Source organism: Astyanax mexicanus, chromosome 6 (genome assembly GCF_023375975.1).
Source record: "Astyanax mexicanus isolate ESR-SI-001 chromosome 6, AstMex3_surface, whole genome shotgun sequence".
NCBI lineage: Eukaryota > Metazoa > Chordata > Actinopteri > Characiformes > Acestrorhamphidae > Astyanax > Astyanax mexicanus.
The window spans coordinates 33,634,007-33,653,741 of NC_064413.1; the positions used below are offsets into that span (position 1 = coordinate 33,634,007).

The window sequence follows — 19,735 nt, forward strand, 5'->3', positions numbered from 1 at the left end:
TAATACCCTTTTAATACTATTGAATTTAAAAGAAACAATGAATAGACATTTGTCCCAATAAGTCTGTCCATATAGTTTAATTTAAACTTCTCAAATGTCTGTACTAGTGCATTGTACACCATAAATCAATAAATAATTCTTACATTGTTTTGCTGCCTTCATCTGGAATAATGTGTTTTTATAAATGCAATGATACAAAATTATGACAGGTACCACACATGCAAAAAAATCAGGTTACACAAGCATTAGAGAAAGCTATTCAGTGCTTTCTCTAATTAATCAAATATTGCTACTACTACATTTATTCTATGTGCAAGACCCTTCAGATAGTTCAACAGTTCCTCAACTGAACCCCACCCATGCTGCTTGTTCTAATTCAGAGCACTGGACTAGTAAGCAGTAGCTTGTCAAATACATGTCGTTCTTTTAAAGGGTCATAACTCTTTTTGATTGCTTTGACTCAGCACAGCATTTGCTTTTAGCCACATGAAACATTTTTATCAGCCTGTGGCTTAGGTTTGGCCAACCCACAGTTTTCAGGGTGGAAACTGACTGAATCATACTGTGAGAGTGGGCGACCCATGGGTAATGTAAGGAGAGACAGAAAAGTATAAAAAGAATGCATAACAGGAAAAGGGTACAGTGTTGCATACATCCTTTACATACATTTACTTCATTATTTGACCCTTTCAGACAAAAACATATTTCAATCATTTCCCACAAACTATTTAAGTTAAGTGCATTTATGCATGAAGAAATATGTATATATAAAGCACAACAGAGCACTAAAAGAGCTCATGGTGACATGCATATGTCACAGACCTTTACAAAAAGCTGTGAAAGTTCATTACAGCAGTCTGTCCTTGATTTTATAAACTTATGAAGACCTAAGTGACATATACTGAACATCCTGTGTGCATTAGGACAGTGTGTCACTGTGCTTATCTGACCTTATTTACAGAATGTAGGTGTGCTAGGTTAGTGCTGGAGATTAGATTTCACGTAATATTTTTTGCTTCTTTAGGTCTGTTCCAACCCATTTTACAATACAAATGTTTTAAATGTTTTACATGCAAACTAGTTGTGACACAAACTCTAGAACAGAATGTCAAACAAATACACGTTATGAAATTGTATAATTTCTGTTACATTAGTGTTTAAAGATTAAAATATTTAGAGTCATGTTCTCTCTTTATACAAAAAGAAAACACATGAGTGAGCTTCTCAGTTAATTTACCAATGATCCAATTTTGAACTGGATAAGGACCCTAATGGGTTAAGAAAAAAAAAACTGATTTCTCCCAAAGGGAGTTTTTATGTGAAAAATGATTAAAAAAGTCATTTTAATTAAATAATAAATTGTATCAGAATTCAAATGATCAGTGTTTAAAATGATGCAGCACAGAAACAGTGCTGTACAGCAGTGTAAAGAGAAGCACTGTGGGCTGAGGTAAGTGTGTCTAGTCCTACCACCTATTGCCTCAGCATGTTTTGACAGCTCTTTTTTCACATGGCTATTATGAGAGTGCGTGACTGGAAGCCGTGATGTGGGGGTCTAAAACGTGCCTGGACTGTTCTCATTTTTCTCTGACGCCACAGCATAGTTACTGTCACCATGGTGATTCGAATTGTTACTCTGTCCTCCATTGAAAGTGTTCGCAGATAAACTGAAAGGCAATACTGGACAACTGAGGCTAACAGAAACAAAGAAATGCAGAAGGCAGCATCATCACTTCATTGCACATGTCATGGCGAGGACTCATCAATAATGCTGTTACACAGACCCACAAAAAACACACACAAACATACTGTTTATTCACGTGTGTGCATACAGAGTCCTGTGAGTAAATGAGAGACAGTGGGCAGTAGCACATGATGAATAGCCTGAGTGGTCAGTTTTAACTGCAACTGAAGGATTCTAAACTGTCTGCAACACCATATACTCCATTATAAGGTGACAGAATGATCATAAAGGAATGCATTAGGTAGTCGTATAGTTTTTGGATCATCTTGCCAGTTGGGTCAAAATTGATTAGAAGAGTTGCAAACCTTTTAATGTAAACCCTTGTTAATGTCACGTTTACACTCTACGTTCAATTAAAGATGCTGCATAAAATATTAATCCAGTAAACCTTAATTGTAAAATTAAGCAAATGTTACCATGCAGATAGCTAGCTCCCCAGTCTGTTAACTCGCTGGAAAAGAACTGTGTTCATACACAACTCTAGGATACAAACATAATGGCTCAGACTGAGCTACACAACACTAATCAGATGAAGATATATATAGAGACCTCAATGTGTAGAAAGGCATGACAAGGAATGCGGAACTTGCTCTATTCTCTCTTGATACTTACTTATGTTTGCTATTCCAAAGAAATAGTTTTGTTTTGTTCAGTTTGCAAATGTTGGTGATAAATTATAACAACTAACAGCAGCAACTGTAACAACAGCTAACTAATCCACAACATGCAAGAATTTAAAAATGTAGAGCTTCTGAAGGAGCACTGAGAGGGTGTGTTTGTCATGCTAATGAGTTTAAATATCAACAAGTTGTTCTCCAGAATCATAAACAGCACATTTAAAATAAAATACACTGAAATAGGCAGGGAAGTGTGCCTCCATGACAAGGATTGTGAAACACTGCATTGCATAACCTTATCTTTATAAAGCATATTAAGAATATAATGCTCAATTTGATGTTCCATCAAAAAGTCTTAATAACCTGTCATATTATACTCTAGTTCAGAACAGACGATGCAATCTGCTTCTGCAACAGTGCACACGAATCATTGGCTAACCACTCAGGCTAGTCATCATGTCCTACTGCCCACTGTCTCTCATTCACCCACGCTGCTCAGACAGTTGGTCTTTTGATGGCTTTTCTAATAAGCAATTCTAAAAAACCCTTTATTCATCTGTAAAGTCGTGGGAGAGGTATCCTTCTCCTACACATAAATGAATGAATTGCACTTACATTCATTCCCTTGTGGGAAAGCATGCTCACTTGCCACTCATTTTTTGCACATGGCACATTATTGTTTATATTTTAAAATGTTAAATTCATTAAGAGTAATTATTTTTTTTAGAATAAGGAGATGTATCTTTGTAGATAGAACATACTTACACTCAGAAAATAAAATATTTTAACCAACAATGCCATTGGGTTAAACAAAATCAGTGGTATTAAAAGATTGCTTTAAGGATTTTATATCATTATATGATCATCACCTCACCTCACCCCCAACTCCACAACTAATCCCTAAAGTACTGGATGAAGCACCATAATTGCAGAGAACACAGTTTAACAGCTCCACAGTGCTGGGGGCTTCATTCACCTCCAGACCACACCTGGCCTTTGTTGCACACAGGGCTCATACTTTATTGGCCATACTTTTCTGCAGGGATTTGCCAAACTGTGCACATCATTAACAGCTGCAATGGATAATGCATTTAGTAGAACGATTATCCACAATCAATCAATATATATATATGGTTATATCTATATATGATCATATCATGTGATTATATTAATTATATTTATATATTTCTTTCTCCGATTTTTGCAGATCCCCTAGCGGCCCCTGGTGTTTGTTTACTAAACTGCAGGCAAAACCCACCTTAGGAATAGGTTGGATAAAACTTTAATTTGGGAGCGAGTTAAACTATTTAAAATACTTAACTTTTTATAAACGCCCAGCTCACAAAAATCTTTAGGACTAGTTAACTAAGTAAATTACGTTACCAAGCTTTTGGGAACTCTGACCTGTTGATATTGTAGTTTCTCCAGCCTGGTTACCTGGTGTATTGCAGCTTAGCAAATGCTATTCAAATTTACAGAGGCGCACAGAGATGTTCTGATAGTATGCTGTTTATATGCTCAATTTAACAGTCTGGGAAAATAAAACATAAAATGTGGCTTTCATGATGCTTTAGGCAGTTTTTGACAAATATGCTCTTACCTATTGTAGGAAAATGCCATGTTTATGTTTGCTTCCAGTGTTACGAGTTTTGCTAGCTACCTGCTATGTGCTAGCAGGTCACTGTAACATAAAAAGTAAGGTATTGGAGGTGATTTGAAACGTTTTAACCATCTATCCACCTTTTCATTATTAACCATTAGCACCATCTAGTGTTAGCTACAAGCTAAACATACTCTATAATAAAAACACAGACACAACTGTATGGTTCCACATTTATTTGAAATGGAACTAATTCATAGTAATATCCCAACAAAACACAACAGAAAATACATCCAAACCTCAGTAGGCAATACCACAATCTTTAATAAAGTATCAACCTTCTATACACCTGAAAAAATATACACATTTAGTCCCATCAAACATGTTTCATTAAAAAGTTGAACATTATTGTAAGTATGTGTAACACCTCCCTTCTAATCTCAACATCTGCACAGTCAGATACCGCAACAACTCTTCTAGAGGTACTTTCTTAAAGGGAGATATGAACCTGCATACAGACAAATGTACTTTTAAACACAAAACATGTCAAATGAAGGATCTGATCTGTGCTAAACAATCAAGACAAGTGCACTTAGGTTTCTGCCAGGCTTCTCAGCAGCTTTTCAGTTTTCCTTGTCTTAATATATCTTAATAATTATCTATTTGTAAAATTAATTCCATTTATGAGCTGTATTCTGAGACATCTATTGACACTTTAAAAAAGCAGATCAATCTGTGTTCTCTTCAATATATCTCAGGTGTGTGCACATTGCTGGCCAGAGAATTTTTTTTTTTTCTAAATCCAATCACAAAACAATCCAAATATACAAAAAGGTCAGCAATGTTCATATATATGAATGTGCAAATACAGTATGTACAAAAATATACACACTCATTTGACCTGCAATTTAAATAAATGTCATGAAACTGTACAGCCACGGCTAATCTCACTCATCTTCTGTAGTATTTTGAGTGCATCTAAGCCAGTTGTTGGGCTGTGGCGCATGCCAATATGAGGTTAGCCCTAAGATATCTGCATAGTTTAATAAGATTTATTTAAATTGAAGGGTGTTTTTAGTATATCTAAGCCAATTATTTTCCTGTCAGGCATGTCGTTATACTGAGTCAACGAGTTACTGTGCATGACTATTCTATCCCACGTGGGACTAACTCATGTTATAAGTGGCCACTAATGTTATATACCATAATAGTGTAGTTGGCCACACACACACACACACACTTATTAATACTCCCAGCACAAGAGTATTGAATAGGAAATACAAACTGTCACACACTGCTGATGTGGTTGACTGGTTTTTACCTCCTTATGTTACTGCATGATCCATGACCCTTACCAGTGTTTTAGGCCATCCATGTTGATGGAACTATAGAGAGTTTTGTAAAGTGACTTGTAGCGTCTGGACTTGAAAGATCTGGAAATGTACATAAAGCTATAGAACAGGATTGCACTGTAACTGATCATCAGGGCTCGGTCTTCCAAAAGTCCCTTAGGACAAAGATCATTGAGGATAGAGTGAAACACTCTTTTAAGATGATCTTGACACTATGAAGCTTTTAAAAAACTGGGCCAAGAATAAAAGATCTCAGAAAGGTTAAAGGCTGAAACAAGATGAACAGTGTCTGACCATGATCGACTCTACCAACACAAACACATATTAGCCTCCATGTGTTGCTGTCGTGTGACATAGCAGGTCTCTAGGCTCTCTGAGCGAGACACTGTGGAGCTTCAAGCAGTACTAAGCCTGCTTAACAGCAGCCAACATGTACTGCATATACTCCGCATCACAGGCCATCCATCATAGCCAACAGGTCATCCCCTTTGCTGCTAGAGCTTGGGGAAGAGTCTCCAGCTTCTGTAAACTCTCCCATGATCTTTGCCAACTCAGCATTGGCCTGTTTGTCCTGAAACACAGACCAAGAGATCAATGACAGAATGAGGAAGCCAGCAATCATCTTATCTCAACTGACCTACTGTAAATTTGGCACTTTATTGGGAGACAGTAAAAGACCAATTACATGGAACACTGTCTGAACATGTGTGGGATATTTGTAATCAGGGATTACTCGGTACTTGTATTTTTTTTTTAATAGAAGCAATTAGAGAGAACAGAACATTCTATAATGTGAAACACTGTTTGTAGACAGGTACTGGCCTTACCTTGGTTGCTTGGATATTAATAACTTCATAAGAGAGCTCCTCTGGTCTCGTTATCAAAGCTTCCCTGTGGGCGACAATGACCTTTCCAGTAAGACTTATAAAACACTGCTGTTTCAGTGAGCTACAGTTTTATACATATGTTTGGAAACTCTGTGCCAAATTGCACAGTTAATCATGTATTAATATTATTATAATTAGAAACAAAAAACAGTCTCTGTAGCTAATCAAAGTTTTTTTAAATACTTTTTTGTGTAGTTAGTTCTCTAGTTCTATTTTTATATCATATTATTGGGTCGTCTAGTGTGCAACCCTCAATCCTGTTTAGAACAGAACTGTTAGGGTCATTGCAAAAGATTCAGTTAGTGCTTCATTAGGTAAACAATTGTTGTTTTGAGGCATAATTATCATTATTCTGTTACAGAAGCCATAATCAGTGCACAGTGCGTGTTACCTAAGCCCAAATACAGAGCTGTATGTTTCATTAACTACAGAGAATGAGATCTGGTAAAAAAATAGTATAAAAAAAAACCAAACATACTCTTCTTCTTCATCCGTTGCAAAGAGGTTGACACGAAAACCCGAGTCAGTGTGACTTGGCTTCTGAACCTCCAAACCACCCATTAGTTTAGCAAGCAGATTTAGTTCCTCCTTTGCCAGTGGGTTTGGTAGTGTGTTAACCTTCATAAAGGCAGAATTAAAGCAATGTATTTAATAAGACTTTAATATAAACAATGTTTTATGTTTGGGACTGGTCAACAACCACCTACCTTGGTGTGTTGTGAAGAATTTTTGGAGGTTCCAGACATGTGTGTCTCCACAGGACGGCTCACACTATACCTGTCGGGAAATATTTAGAGCTCACTGTTGCTCTCACTCCTGTCACTTTTGCTTGTTCCTTAATTGAGGACTATTAGGACTTTATAATTTATTCATAAATACATCTAAAAGTGTGTCCAGCCAGAAGGGTTAACATGCATAAAGTGAGAGGGGGGTGAATGGGAATATATAAATATGAACAAAGCAAAAGAAAATGGTGGGGGGAAAAAACTAGCAAACTGAAAAAAGAAAGCAAAATGAAAGACTCTTGCATTGAAATAAATTATTCACAGATTCAATTACAAATACCCTGTTCTTGCTGAAAAAAACATTAGTTGTACACAATTGAAATTGTATTAGGAGTTAATATTAAAGCAAACCAGAAGGCTGTAACCATGTATAGGACTATAAAACTCTGTACAATCCTATGCAGAGTGTCACTTACATGTTTGTGCCCAGTTTAGTAACTCTGTCACCAAATAACTCAAAGGAACCCTCACGAAGGGCAGCAGTGTAGTTTCCTCCATCTCGGAACTGTACCCTCTTTATCTCCTCACCACTACAGCTAAACATTCTGAGGAACAGAGACAACAGCAACACTATTAAAAGTTAACCATGCACAGTAGGGGGCACAATAATATCAGCAAAATATAGTCATCAGCAGATGGTGCCACTTGATCATTATACCAAAATTGTAAATTCATATCATATACCATACACCAATTTGCAACTATTATTCTTATACAAAAAGTTTGTTGCTGTTTTTTTTTTGGCATGTCTGTTGAATCTGTTTAGCCCGAGTCTTGATGGTGTTAGCAGTACTCAATCCTTTTACAAGCCTGGAAAGTCTACATGTGCACCGGTTCAATTTAAAAATAGCTGGGATATATGTCTAGCAGTACTTTGCTAATGGAATTATCTACAAAACCTTCCTGCCTAATGCAAACTCTGTAAAAGGCTGACTGACAGTCAAGATAAACAGGACGATTACTGTTCTTGCACAGCATTGTTTGTATGGTTCAATTGAGAAGACTGTTCAAACGATTAACAGGATACTTATAAAGAATTCTGAATACAAATTTATACCTGATAAGTCCAGGAGTTTGAGTGCCATATGGAACAGGTCCTGAAGTGGGCAGTACAAAGCGTCCATTGGAGTTTTGCACTTTGTCTTTTAGAAATATAGACACCTGTGAAATGTAAAAATGAAGAATTTAAACATAAAGCATTCATTCCAATTCAACTGCCTTTATCTGCTCCCATGTTATCTACAGTAAGCACCATGCTTTTTACAGTATTTACCACACTAAACTTATAAATATATGTTTTTAGACATGCTACATAGCAGGAAGATGTGTTCAAAACCACAAACTACTTTTTACTACAATGAATATCAATGCCGTCATGCAAAAAAAGATTGTGGCATTTTTACAGTAAATGAAAAAACACTTATTTTTCAGTGTACTTACTCTTATGTGCATATCTTGAAAGAAGATGAGTAACGTTTGTCTAATTAACTGAAATTCTCCACCAGACAAAGAAGTATATATCTGAAAGTTACAAAACATGTGATTTAGTACATTGTATAACATTGCTATGGTCATCCTGATGCCGGGATAAAATTTACAGGCCCAAAAGTAGTTCAATTAAGTAGGGCACATAATAGCAAATATTAAATAGAAAACAAAAATGGAAACAAATACTTTTACCTTTACACGTGTCATTCCATGGTTGTATGGGACACATCAATTCATCAACTCAATAATGGCCACAAAAATGTAATGGGCACATGATTATTTTAATGCAAACATGACCAAAGGCTTGAATACCTCTAGGAGTTGTCTGTAAGTTTCGTCCACTTGGCTTAGAATACTGGGGGTGTCCCTTACAAAGTCTTTGATTGCATCCATATGGTTGAAGGTCACAAGGAGAATATCTTTAGGGCGAGGGCATAAAAGAACTTGATACTTGAATGCCATGGTCATCAAGTCATAAAGCTGGACAGGGGGAAAATGAAAGCAAATATATTAAGATCCATATATCCATAAATCAATTAAAACGTTTATTAAATCAGACTCATGCAAACAGTAAGCACTGCTGTTCCTCTTATACTTAACTAACACAATGATTTTACTCTAGTCTTTACTAATGATAGCATCCAAAAAAGAGAAGCAGTTTCTCAATGGGCCCTGTGTGGTTGCAAAACTGAATAGGATACTGTCATCATACAAAACATACTGTCAGCTTTGTTACAGACCACCTTTGTATTCCCAATTACCACAGTTCACACCTTATAATTCACATGGTTTGTTCTGTGGTAGGACATGTATTATGTTATAACAGGTGGAAACTCTCCAGTTTGCAGAAGTGAATATTCAATTTCAGGTCAAGTGTCAACAACATATTAAACTGTAAATACACATGTATAATAATAACATGTACCATTAATCCAATGTTATAGCTTTTAAATAATTTGACCACACTGTATTTTGTCCCTAAAGTACGTTTTGTCATGTACTATTTGACACAATGTCAGCAACCGGTAAATTTTTATATGTACACAGATCAAGCATAACATTATGACCTTGTTTCTAAACCCAGATGAGCTTTTATCTCTGACTTTTTATCTACAAGGGGTTAAAAACTCCAGCAGCACTTCTGTGTCTGATTCCCTCATACCAGCACAACACAATAACACACCACCCCCATGCCAGTGTCATTGCAGTGCAAGCATGACCCATCATTCATACAATATCTGCTCTGTGGTGGTCCTTTAGGGTCTTGAAAGTTGAAAGGATAATAATAATGACGTATGCAGAGAAAAAGATGGGCTATACTCTATAATTATAGAACTACAAATGGGATTCTATTTAGGACTATAGAGTTATATAGGACATATGATCAGAGAAGCTGAAAAACTGGTAATGGATGTAGAAACAAGGAGTTATGCTTTACCAAATGCTTGCTGCTTACCAAAACATAAACCATTATTTCCTAAGAAGTACATAACTCAAATGAAATAAACTAAAAAACATAATACCACGTGAGAGGACACTAAAATGCAATGGCTGTTGCTAAATGTCACAAAACTCACGCATGTGGTAATTTGTCTTTTGACATTTAACAGGAACTTTCTCAATATGAAAGGTCATTCATTCACACATACAGTGAGGAAAATAAGTATTTAAACACCCTGCGACTTTGCAAGTTCTCCCACTTAGAAATCATGGAGGGGTCTGAAATGTTCAACTTAGGTGTATGTCCATGGTGAGAGATATAAAAAAAATCCTCAAAGACCTGTTAGTCTGCCTCCACAAAGTCCACCTCCACTCCACTTATTATTCTAAATTAGTAGCACCTGTTTGAGGTCATTAGCTGCATAAAGACACCGGTCCACCCCACACAATCAGTAAGACTCCAACTACTAACATGGCTAAGACCATGGCTAAGACACCAGAGACACCAGAGACAAAACTGTAGAACTCCACAAGGCTAGAAAGGGCTACAGGGCAATTGCCAAGCAGCTTGGTGAAAAAAGATCAACTTTTGGAGCCATTGTTAGAAAATGAAAGAAGCTTAACATGACTGTCATCCTCCCTCGGAATGGAGCTCCATGCAAGATCCCACCTCGTGGCGTTTCAATGATCCTAAAAAAGGTGAGGAAACAGCCCAGAACTACACAGGAGGAGCTGGCCGATGACCTAAAGAGACGTCTATGACGTTGTAGTTTAAAGTCATGCACGGCCTAAATCAGCACATGTCCAGCCCCGTCCTAAGTTTGCCCATGACCATTTGGATAATCCAGAGAAGTCATGGGAGAAAGTTCTGTGGTCAGATGAGACATAAATAGAACTTTTAGGTTTTAATTCCACTCGTTTGGAGGACAAAGAATGACGAGTATCATCCCAAAAACACCATCCCTACTTTGAAGCATGGGGGTGGAAGCATCATGCTTTGGGGGTGTTTTTCTGCACATAGGACAGGACATCTGCACTGTATTAAGGAGAGGATGACAGGGGCCATGTATTGCGAGATTTTGGGGGAATCTCCTTCCCTCAGTTAGAGCATTGGCATTCAACATGACAATGACCCAAAGCACACAGCCAGGATAACCAAGGAGTGGGTCCGTCAGAAGCAAATCAAGGGTTCTGGAGTGGCCTAGCCAGTCTCCAGACCTAAACACTATAGAAAATCTTTGGAGGGACCTCAAACTCTGTGTTTCTCAGTGACCGCCCAGAAGCCTGATCTGGAGAAGATCTATGGCTGTGACCGAAATGGCTCCCTATTTACTAGTTAGGGCACTATTGAGTATGTCAGCCATTTTTCTTTGAGTGTCCGAATCTTAAGGGGGGATTCGAACGTGATTTTGAGGGCACTAAAAACTCCCATAATGCATCATGATTTATAGTAGACTTCGCTGCTTACTAAGCGAGCTGAATGTGTCCCAAAATGCATTGCGGGTCTCGCTACTAAGCAACAGACAGCCGACGAAACGGAGCGGACAGCGAGCCACCAGGGTTGCCAGATTGTTACAGTGGGATTCAGATAAAACCAATTCACAGGGTAAAACATGTTTCAGATCCACAAATTTACTGAGAAAACCACCCAAACAGCTGATATTCGTCATACTAACAATATTACAGGGTTTGTTCCAACATGATCTTAACTAAAATATCATAAATATCTTAAATATCACTGATTACAAAGAATGATATTTAAATGAGTTTATCTGCATATTTGTATTATTTTTTGTGCCTTGTATCATTGGACACACGAAACAAAAATGTAAAAACAGTACATAAAAACAACATTGCAAGCAATAAAAGAAAGAAATAACTTACTCACATATAATAACGAACATAAACACAACTTCAAATTTCCATCAGCAGGACTAAAAGCTCCGTCTCTGAAGGGTTAGATATCTAACTATCCGCCGAGTTAAATTTCCAAACTCTTTACATTTGGTAGTTTTGTTCACCTGTCAAATCACAGCGTTTCCTCCAGACAATTTCAGATACAACTCGACATTTGGCATGATACCACCCAATCTAGCAACAGAGCGAGCCGGTGTACGCTGCTATTTTTAAGAGTTTCTTCATGTAGTTCAGTAATGTGAGGATCATCTTTTAAACAGCGTGAATATAACAAGCAGATAAATAACTTCATGATCAGCTCAGAGCTTCACTATCTTTAATTCAGAGCTCAGTTCAGTGTGTTTATGGAGTTTTAAACACAGCTCAACCCCCTCACCGTGTGTGTTTATGCGACCGGTGCTGGTGCATGATAATGATGAGTTAGTGTCCGAATTCACTCCAGTTTTACCACTAATTACTGAACTTATTAGTATCTCCCTACATAGCGCAATACTAATGAGGGAGTAGGGAGCCATTTCGGTCACAGCCTATGTCTAGGAATGAGCCAAAATCCAATTTTTTTGTGTAGATTATATCTCTCACAGTAGACATGCACCTAAGTTGAAAATTTCAGACCCCTCCATGATTTCTAAGTGGGAGAACTTGCAAAGTCGCAGGGTGTTCAAAAACTTTTTTTTCCCTCACTGTATATTAACTAGTTTATCTGTTATTCATATACTGGCTATTGTATGTGGCTTTGGTGTGAGATGAGGGAAATATACAGATGTGTAGGGGCTCTAGTAGTCCTTTAAGCACAAAAGGCCCACTAGCCTCCTGAGACTGCAGACTCTTTGTTTAATGCATTTGTAATTTTTCCTTGCTGTTTGTAACAAAACAATTCTGCTTTTAAACAAACATCTCAGAACACGAAAACACAAACACGTTTTTGGCTGATAGGACAACTTTCAGAGAGAACTCTAGCTTGTAGCTTTAGATGCAATAAGATGCAGTATTGGATCTCTGTCTCTCTTTTGCATTCACCACATTGTAAATAAATTCACTGTGTTCCCTAATGCAAATGTAGTTATAAAGCAAAACATACACAATCATATTCCCCATTTGTGACAGATGGACAGATGGAATCTGTGCAGTCAACAAACACACTAGGATTGCAAAAGGTATGAGATTTTCACAGTATGCCAAGGTGGAAACGAAATGTGTGCACAGGTGTGGTTAACTACTGGCTTGTCTGTTGTCCACCAATACCACAATCCACAAAAAGATAAAATACTCATTTTCATAGCATGGCACGGTGTGTATGAATGTGTGGAAAAAATTATTGTTTGCTGCCCTTACCTTGTCCATACTCGCTTGATTAAGTCTCATTATTGAAGCATGGGCTAGTCGATCAAAGACTGTCCTCAAGGCCTTCTTGGAATACAGTTCTTGAGGTTTGAACAGCTCCTCCAGAAACTTCTTATTGAACATAGTGGTAATGATGTCATTCATGACTGTCATAACACAGAACAAATAAACACATGTCTATAACCAGTTTCCAGGTATGATGTTGGCACCCCAGTAAGCACAATGCAGTCTAGAAACTACAAAGCTAAAACGACTCAGCTTAAAGCTGCACTTGTAGCTTTAAATAAAAATAAAAATAAAACTGCAGTACTGCACAGGTGGCCTACATGTCTGTTTTTAATGAATTAATGAAATGACTTAAGCATTGTGCAAAATAGTTAAGCATTAAAAGAGCCCCAAATCTACCAGCAAGTGATTGCTCGCTCAGCTTTGTCTCTTGCAGACGCTTCGCATGCTACTGTACTCTAAAGCCATCAGCAAAGCAAGCAAAGTAACAATACCTCTTTTTCTGTCCTCCTCTATCCATTCTGCTACAGTGGCTACAAAGACTGCAAAAGGATATATTGAAGATGGAGAAGCTATCAACTAGAAAAAAATAGAGCCAGCCATCTACAGTGATTTTATCCTTTTCCCATTTTCATATAGATTTATGTTTAAGTGTTAGATCAGGCTTCTGCACGTAGTAAAGATATCAAGCAATGCTGATATTGCATAAAGGTTATTTACATAAAATGTACAACTACACACAGCACATATTAACATGTTTTTTTTATAAATAGTGTTAAACATAATATTCATCAACCAAAAATATGAAAATATGGAAAATCCAAAGCAAATAGTGTATTAAAAATAAGATAAAAACATTCATTTCATTATCTAAAACAGAACATATCTGACCTAACAGTTTTGGGATAGATAATGAAAATGATGGAGTTGAAGATGATCCACTTGATTTTTGAGACATTTTGGAAGAAGTCATAGACTATACAGACACAATTTTGTCTGTACTCCGGCTCCTTCATGGTTTCTTCTGAAATCAATAATATTTAAAACAAGTTGATCCTGCTTTTGTTGCAATAACTGTCCAGGGAAGGCTTTGTACTGGACGCTGGAGCATAGCTGTGAGGATTTAATTGCATTCAATGACAAGAGCATTAGTGAGGTCAGGATATTGGTTGATTACAACCACCACCATTTTATAGAACACAGCTCAGGTTTGGGGGCATTATACATACCTCTCTACCACTCATCTGGCATTAATGGGAAGTTGCCAAAAGTTTGTGTCAGTGTAATTTTTAGCTAATTGGCCTCACTAGCATTAGCATTAGTTCAAATATGCTGTTCCATCATGAATCGTACAATTATGGAGCTTATGGAACTGAACATCCTCCCAATGTGTGGATTTTACATTTACATGAAATTTAGGAATTTATGTTTTATTAGTACCTACTACAGTATACCACACTGACTGAGCTCAAAGACCACTGAAAAATACACTGAGATATAAAACATATGCAAACACAAAGTTAATAAAAAACATAAAAGAAGCAGAAATATGCTATTTTACACTTAAGAGTAATTTTGACCTAATCTAAAGTTGAAATAGTCTTATGTTTACATGTTATATTGGTATTTGTTTCTTGGGTACCATTAAAATTAAACTGTTAACTGTCAAATTCAACCTACAGTTGCATATACTGGTTGAACAGAATTTAAATTTAATGTTTTGGAAAAGTATTAGGATACATAGTCTATATAGCTACATGTTCTAAATTCAACAGGCTGACCACCCTTACAGGTAAACACCTGCTTTGTTTTTTCTTAACCAGGAAGTTTCTAAAATGTTTTGGACTTTTATTTTTAAATCTTGTTACATCTCAGACTTATTTACTGGGTTATATGTAAAACAGTGCACCACATCCCTGTTAAGAAAATCTAACTCAAGACCGTTTGGTCATTTAAGAAAAAAACATGCAAACATATACTCTATGTTCTTATGCTGGATTGGCATATGGTCTTGGGCTAGACTTTTTTGCATGGGAAAAAAAGAGAGAGAAAAGTAAAATGACAAATAGGCAGGTTTACGATAAAAACATACGTACATATAATTTTAAACAAATACAGTGGAATAAGCTTGTAGCTTATACACTGGACGGATAAAGGAATGCAGCCTACCCGGCTAGCTAGGTTAGCAGTGCTTCTCACATTTCCCTGTGAATTTTTTTATGAACCTCTAATAGTGTACAAACTTTTTTTATTTTTTTTATTTTACTTTAGGTTGGTCATTAGTCGTGTTTAAAAGCCGAGCACATGCAGAGAGATGGAGCTAACGTTACAGCTTGTCGTTGTTGTTGTTAGCTGCAGGTTAGCTGAGCTAGCTTGCAGTGTTCATTCACAGCCTGTTAGCTACAAATTAACGTTGTCCAGTGGGCTGGATGTACTTTAGGACATTTGAAGAGGAAGGAGAAGGTTATAAACGTGTCGTTTTGCTGCTGCTGGTTATTGTCAGACAGTGCTGAGTTCAGCTGGAGCTCAGCTCGCGCAGGCTCGCTCCTCACCTTTCTTGGCTTTATCGCTAGGTATGTTCTGGGCTCGCAGGCGCTGATCCAGGATGTACAGCATTTCTCCGCCGAGATTAATGAAGAGCAAGGGCAGTGTTCTCGTCGACATCTTGTCTGTAGTGTAATTAACGCAGAATGCGGTGAGAATCGCTGCAGTTTGCCGCAGCAGAGCGAGGATTTATCGCTAATAGAATAAGCCGAGCAGGACCAGCAGGCGTCGGTAAGCTCTCACTCGGTTGCCAGGTCACGACCAACAACGACCAATCAGAACCAACCATACTGATGTACGCTCCGCACATGCGCAGAAGTGGCAGTTGTGTAGTACTGTTGTGCTGTGTGTGATGGTGGGCCATAACAAAGATTAAAGACCCCTCAAAACCTGTAAAAAATGTTCACACTCATTACTCAGGCAGAAGTACCAATACTAGGGTTTAAAATACTTCCTTTACTCAAGTAAAAGTAATGGTTTCAAAACTACTTTTTTGTTTACTTAATAATGGCATAGGTATTTTTGTATAGTACTGATGTCATTAAATGAGAATGAATGTCTCCTTGTGAACTTTTGACTGTATTTTCCTGTATCCTCAGCGTTTCTAAAGTTTTGGTCTTTTCTCTGCTGTGAGGATAAAAAAGGTATTGTATATCCTACATGTACTGCATTTGACATTTTGACTGTTTGACTGAAATGCAACCCAAAATTCTCTCATATTTAAGATATATCTCATGCGACATAGAATATGATTGTTTGTTTTGCTTCTCTCATGTTCAAGGATCCCAAAGTATCCCGACCTTGATCCCAGAGGATTCCCTGGCCTGCACATTTTAATGGTTTCCTGCTCTATTAACACACTAGCTGCTTCGAAAAACTTAAACTCCAGTCAGGGTGGGCTGAATTTCCAGGCCTTTACATCAAAGTTCCAAAGTGCAGCAAACATCCAGAGCAATTTTAAGGATTCAACTGATGTATCCTTTGCAGTAATGACTTGCTTCAGTCTTTGGTTACCCAAAATTCACTGAACAACTCTTGATAATCATGATTTAGCAAAAAGGCAGAAAAACTAAGCCTGTTTGACAATTTTAGTTTTATAATTTTAACTTTCTAAAAAAAGTTTTTTTTTGCAACATGTAACAAAGTGGAGCTTATGTGGGGCATTATCACAAAACATCAGACATATTTGTGACTAATAAGCTACTGAGAAGGAGTCTTCTAAGAACAATCCTACTTAGTATTCAGTCCTCCTCAACTGAAGCCTAGGTTTTGGAATGCAGCTACAACCTAACGTTTTTTAATTAGTTGGTTAGTTAGATCAGGTATATTGGTACGTAAAACACTAACTTGTTCAAAACCCCAGTTGGGAACCACTGCTTAAGACTACAGTGTATTGTTTAATACCTTTAGATCTGTCTGTCTGTGGCAAAGGCCATGGGATATGTACCATGGTGAGTAAAGAGCAGCAACATGGACTTAGTACCCATGAGGCCATTCTACACCAGAAATGCTCAATAAACCACAGAATGCTTCTTCAAGACATTACAGTTTCTTTATTACAAATACAAAGAAATCTGCTTCAAGATGACACAAACACAGGTTCCAGAAAAGTTCACATAATGCACTGATCTATCAATACAGTGGTACCAATACAGTAATCAAGCTGATACTCTGCTGTAGATGGAGCAGTAGTTCACAGGTTGCAACTGTGAAAATGTGGTTTGGTAAATAAAGACACACCACTTCAGACCCATGAGGCAAGACTGTTTCAGTTGCCATTTTGTATTACTTTGTAATCTTTGCAGAAATAGTATGTTGTTAAACATGTACATTTTAAATGTCTATAATTTATTAAGCAAATTTATATTAAATCAAACAAATGCTTTGACTGATTTTTTTTTTTTTTTTTTTTACAAAAATTAGAGGAAAGTGACTGGGGTACTTTGCTACAAAGTAGTGTTACAGTAGTAACACAAGATTATGCCTCTCCATTCCTAATACGGATTTCTCTGGCCATTCGACATGTCTCAAACACTCCGCAGCAACAGGTCATCAAGGCATCGTTGCATATGGTACCCTAAAAAATAGAAAGAAGAACAAATTGGTAAAACTTACATAACTTGATAATGAGCTGATATCATATACTACAATGAAAGAGTGGTAACTTTAGAGTAGAAGGAAAACACGTCTTTAAATGGAGGTCAAATGGATTGGAAAATATTATATATTACAAGCTATTTTAGAACATTTCTATGGGTTAGTTGATCATAAAGGCAATGTATAGAACAGCTGCTAAATTCACACATGCCAAAAAGTAAAAACGGGTAACTCACTTGGATGCCATAGGTGAGTCTCATGTGCGTCCTCATAGCTGCCATGCCTCCAGGTACACATGCCAGACAGGCATTCTCTCCATACTTGTTAGCAGTGTAGCATCCCAATGCAATTGGACAGAAAAAGCCAACAGCACCTGGGGGCACAGATAAACAAAGAAAGCATAAGCATTTGTAATAAGTGTAATAGCTTTGAGAGTTTACAATGCAGTTATGAATATTACATAACAAAAAAAGTGTTAAAGGGAGCAATCAGTATATATTAATAATACAATAAAATATGAACAATAAAAACAATAAAAAAGACATCACATTGGAGTTGTGATTTTCAAACAAATTGCATTTTAAACTTTAAAATGATTGATTGATCCTTTTTGTGTACAATACAGGCTGGGAAGTTTTAAAAGGCACATACTGAAGTCTTTTATAAGCACTTACACACAAGCAGGTCACTACAGCAGGAACAGAGGCCTGTGCTCCACTCTCCTGTCTGCACATTGGTCCCATATGAGCCTGCTGCTGGCTGACAAGTTACTGGGTTCGACATGTCAGATTATCTAAAGTTGTCAATAAAGTCCTGAAACGAAATGTTCCCATGTTAGAAGAAAAAATACTTTGCAAGAGCCAACAGAAACAATGCTACATATCAATTTCTAGATATAGCAAGAAGCCTTGAGAAACAGTTATACATTAAAAGTAGCCAGTTTGTGTAAAATTAAGTAGAATCCCATGATCATTTAGGTGCACTAAAGGCTTGCTGAGAATCAGTTAAGGGTTAAAGTTAACTTCTGAGTCATTTTATTAAAAATGTTTAAATTAATACAAAAAATGTTTTAGATTTTTCTTGTTCCTGTTAAAAAATCCAAAATTGATCAAAAAGGTCAAAAATCCTATGTAACTCTTTACATCCTCTATGAATTATGAACTCCAAAGTAACAAATGTATTAAAGTAACTACAGTGGACTCGAAAGTCCAAAGACGCTAAAAAACAACCCTAATTTACACTAAGACCCTAATCAACCAAAAGACATTTACTCCAAGACTTATTTTATCCAAGCAGTGAGGTACTACACTCTCTGAATATACACAAAAATTAACTGAAAACAGTTTCACACGGTATAATCTGATTAATATATAATCTGAAGTAAACTTACAATACATCTCAAATTCAGACTGGAAAATGTAAAAAACAAAACCAAAGATAAAATAAAGATCATAAAACACAACACAAAACAATTGTTTCCTATTTTGAGAAATAACTTTAAAACATATACTAACTTAAAATAACTTACCTTGTATGTACTTCTGATCCTCTTGATGTGAATCTCTAAGCTCAAAAGGAAGTTGTGACACACTACCGCACAGTGCAACACGCCTGCACTGTTTCCGACGCAGCCCAGAACTCACACACACACACTTGATCACAAGAAAAGGCCAGAATTGCTTAACGCAATAGGAAATGTGACTAAACCCATAATTAAACAACAAAAGAGGAGAGTGACACTAGTTAAAGTATCACTACTTTGAACTTCTGTCACTTCCTGACATATGACCATCATGCTCTTTTTGTCATAAAACAGACTTCAGAGAGCTGTGCACAGAGAAGCTAGATCTTCTTACCACAACCACAAACTGCATCAGGCTGCATTTGTCACTTATCTTTGCCTCAAATCTTCAT

At 36.9% G+C, this 19,735-nt stretch overlaps 2 protein-coding genes across 4 annotated transcripts; both read right to left on the reverse strand.

The window, feature by feature from the left end:
* Window positions 1-4,182: 4,182 nt before the first annotated feature.
* On the reverse strand, window positions 4,183-15,974 carry oscp1b (organic solute carrier partner 1b). 3 transcript variants are annotated; one of them, XM_022673743.2, is made up of 11 exons: window positions 15,733-15,974; window positions 13,675-13,722; window positions 13,166-13,320; window positions 8,786-8,953; window positions 8,426-8,506; window positions 8,043-8,146; window positions 7,402-7,530; window positions 6,908-6,977; window positions 6,679-6,818; window positions 6,141-6,204; window positions 4,183-5,884 (listed from the first exon to the last, which is right to left on the reverse strand). In XM_022673743.2, exons 1-11 carry the CDS (start codon window positions 15,842-15,844, stop codon window positions 5,765-5,767), a joined length of 1,191 nt encoding a protein of 396 aa, XP_022529464.1. In that variant the 5' UTR covers window positions 15,845-15,974; the 3' UTR covers window positions 4,183-5,764. The 3 variants fall into 3 exon arrangements, with proteins under 3 accessions (XP_022529464.1, XP_007249687.1, XP_049336350.1); XM_007249625.4 differs by lacking the exon at window positions 13,675-13,722; XM_049480393.1 differs by lacking the exons at window positions 13,675-13,722; window positions 15,733-15,974 and adding an exon at window positions 15,424-15,726.
* A 1,280-nt stretch (window positions 15,975-17,254) lies between these two features.
* LOC103032252 (cornifelin) lies at window positions 17,255-19,725 on the reverse strand. Its single transcript, XM_015605894.3, has 4 exons — window positions 19,350-19,725; window positions 18,496-18,634; window positions 18,058-18,194; window positions 17,255-17,801 (listed from the first exon to the last, which is right to left on the reverse strand). Exons 2-4 carry the CDS (start codon window positions 18,602-18,604, stop codon window positions 17,703-17,705), a joined length of 345 nt encoding a protein of 114 aa, XP_015461380.1. The 5' UTR covers window positions 18,605-18,634; window positions 19,350-19,725; the 3' UTR covers window positions 17,255-17,702.
* Window positions 19,726-19,735: the final 10 nt, after the last annotated feature.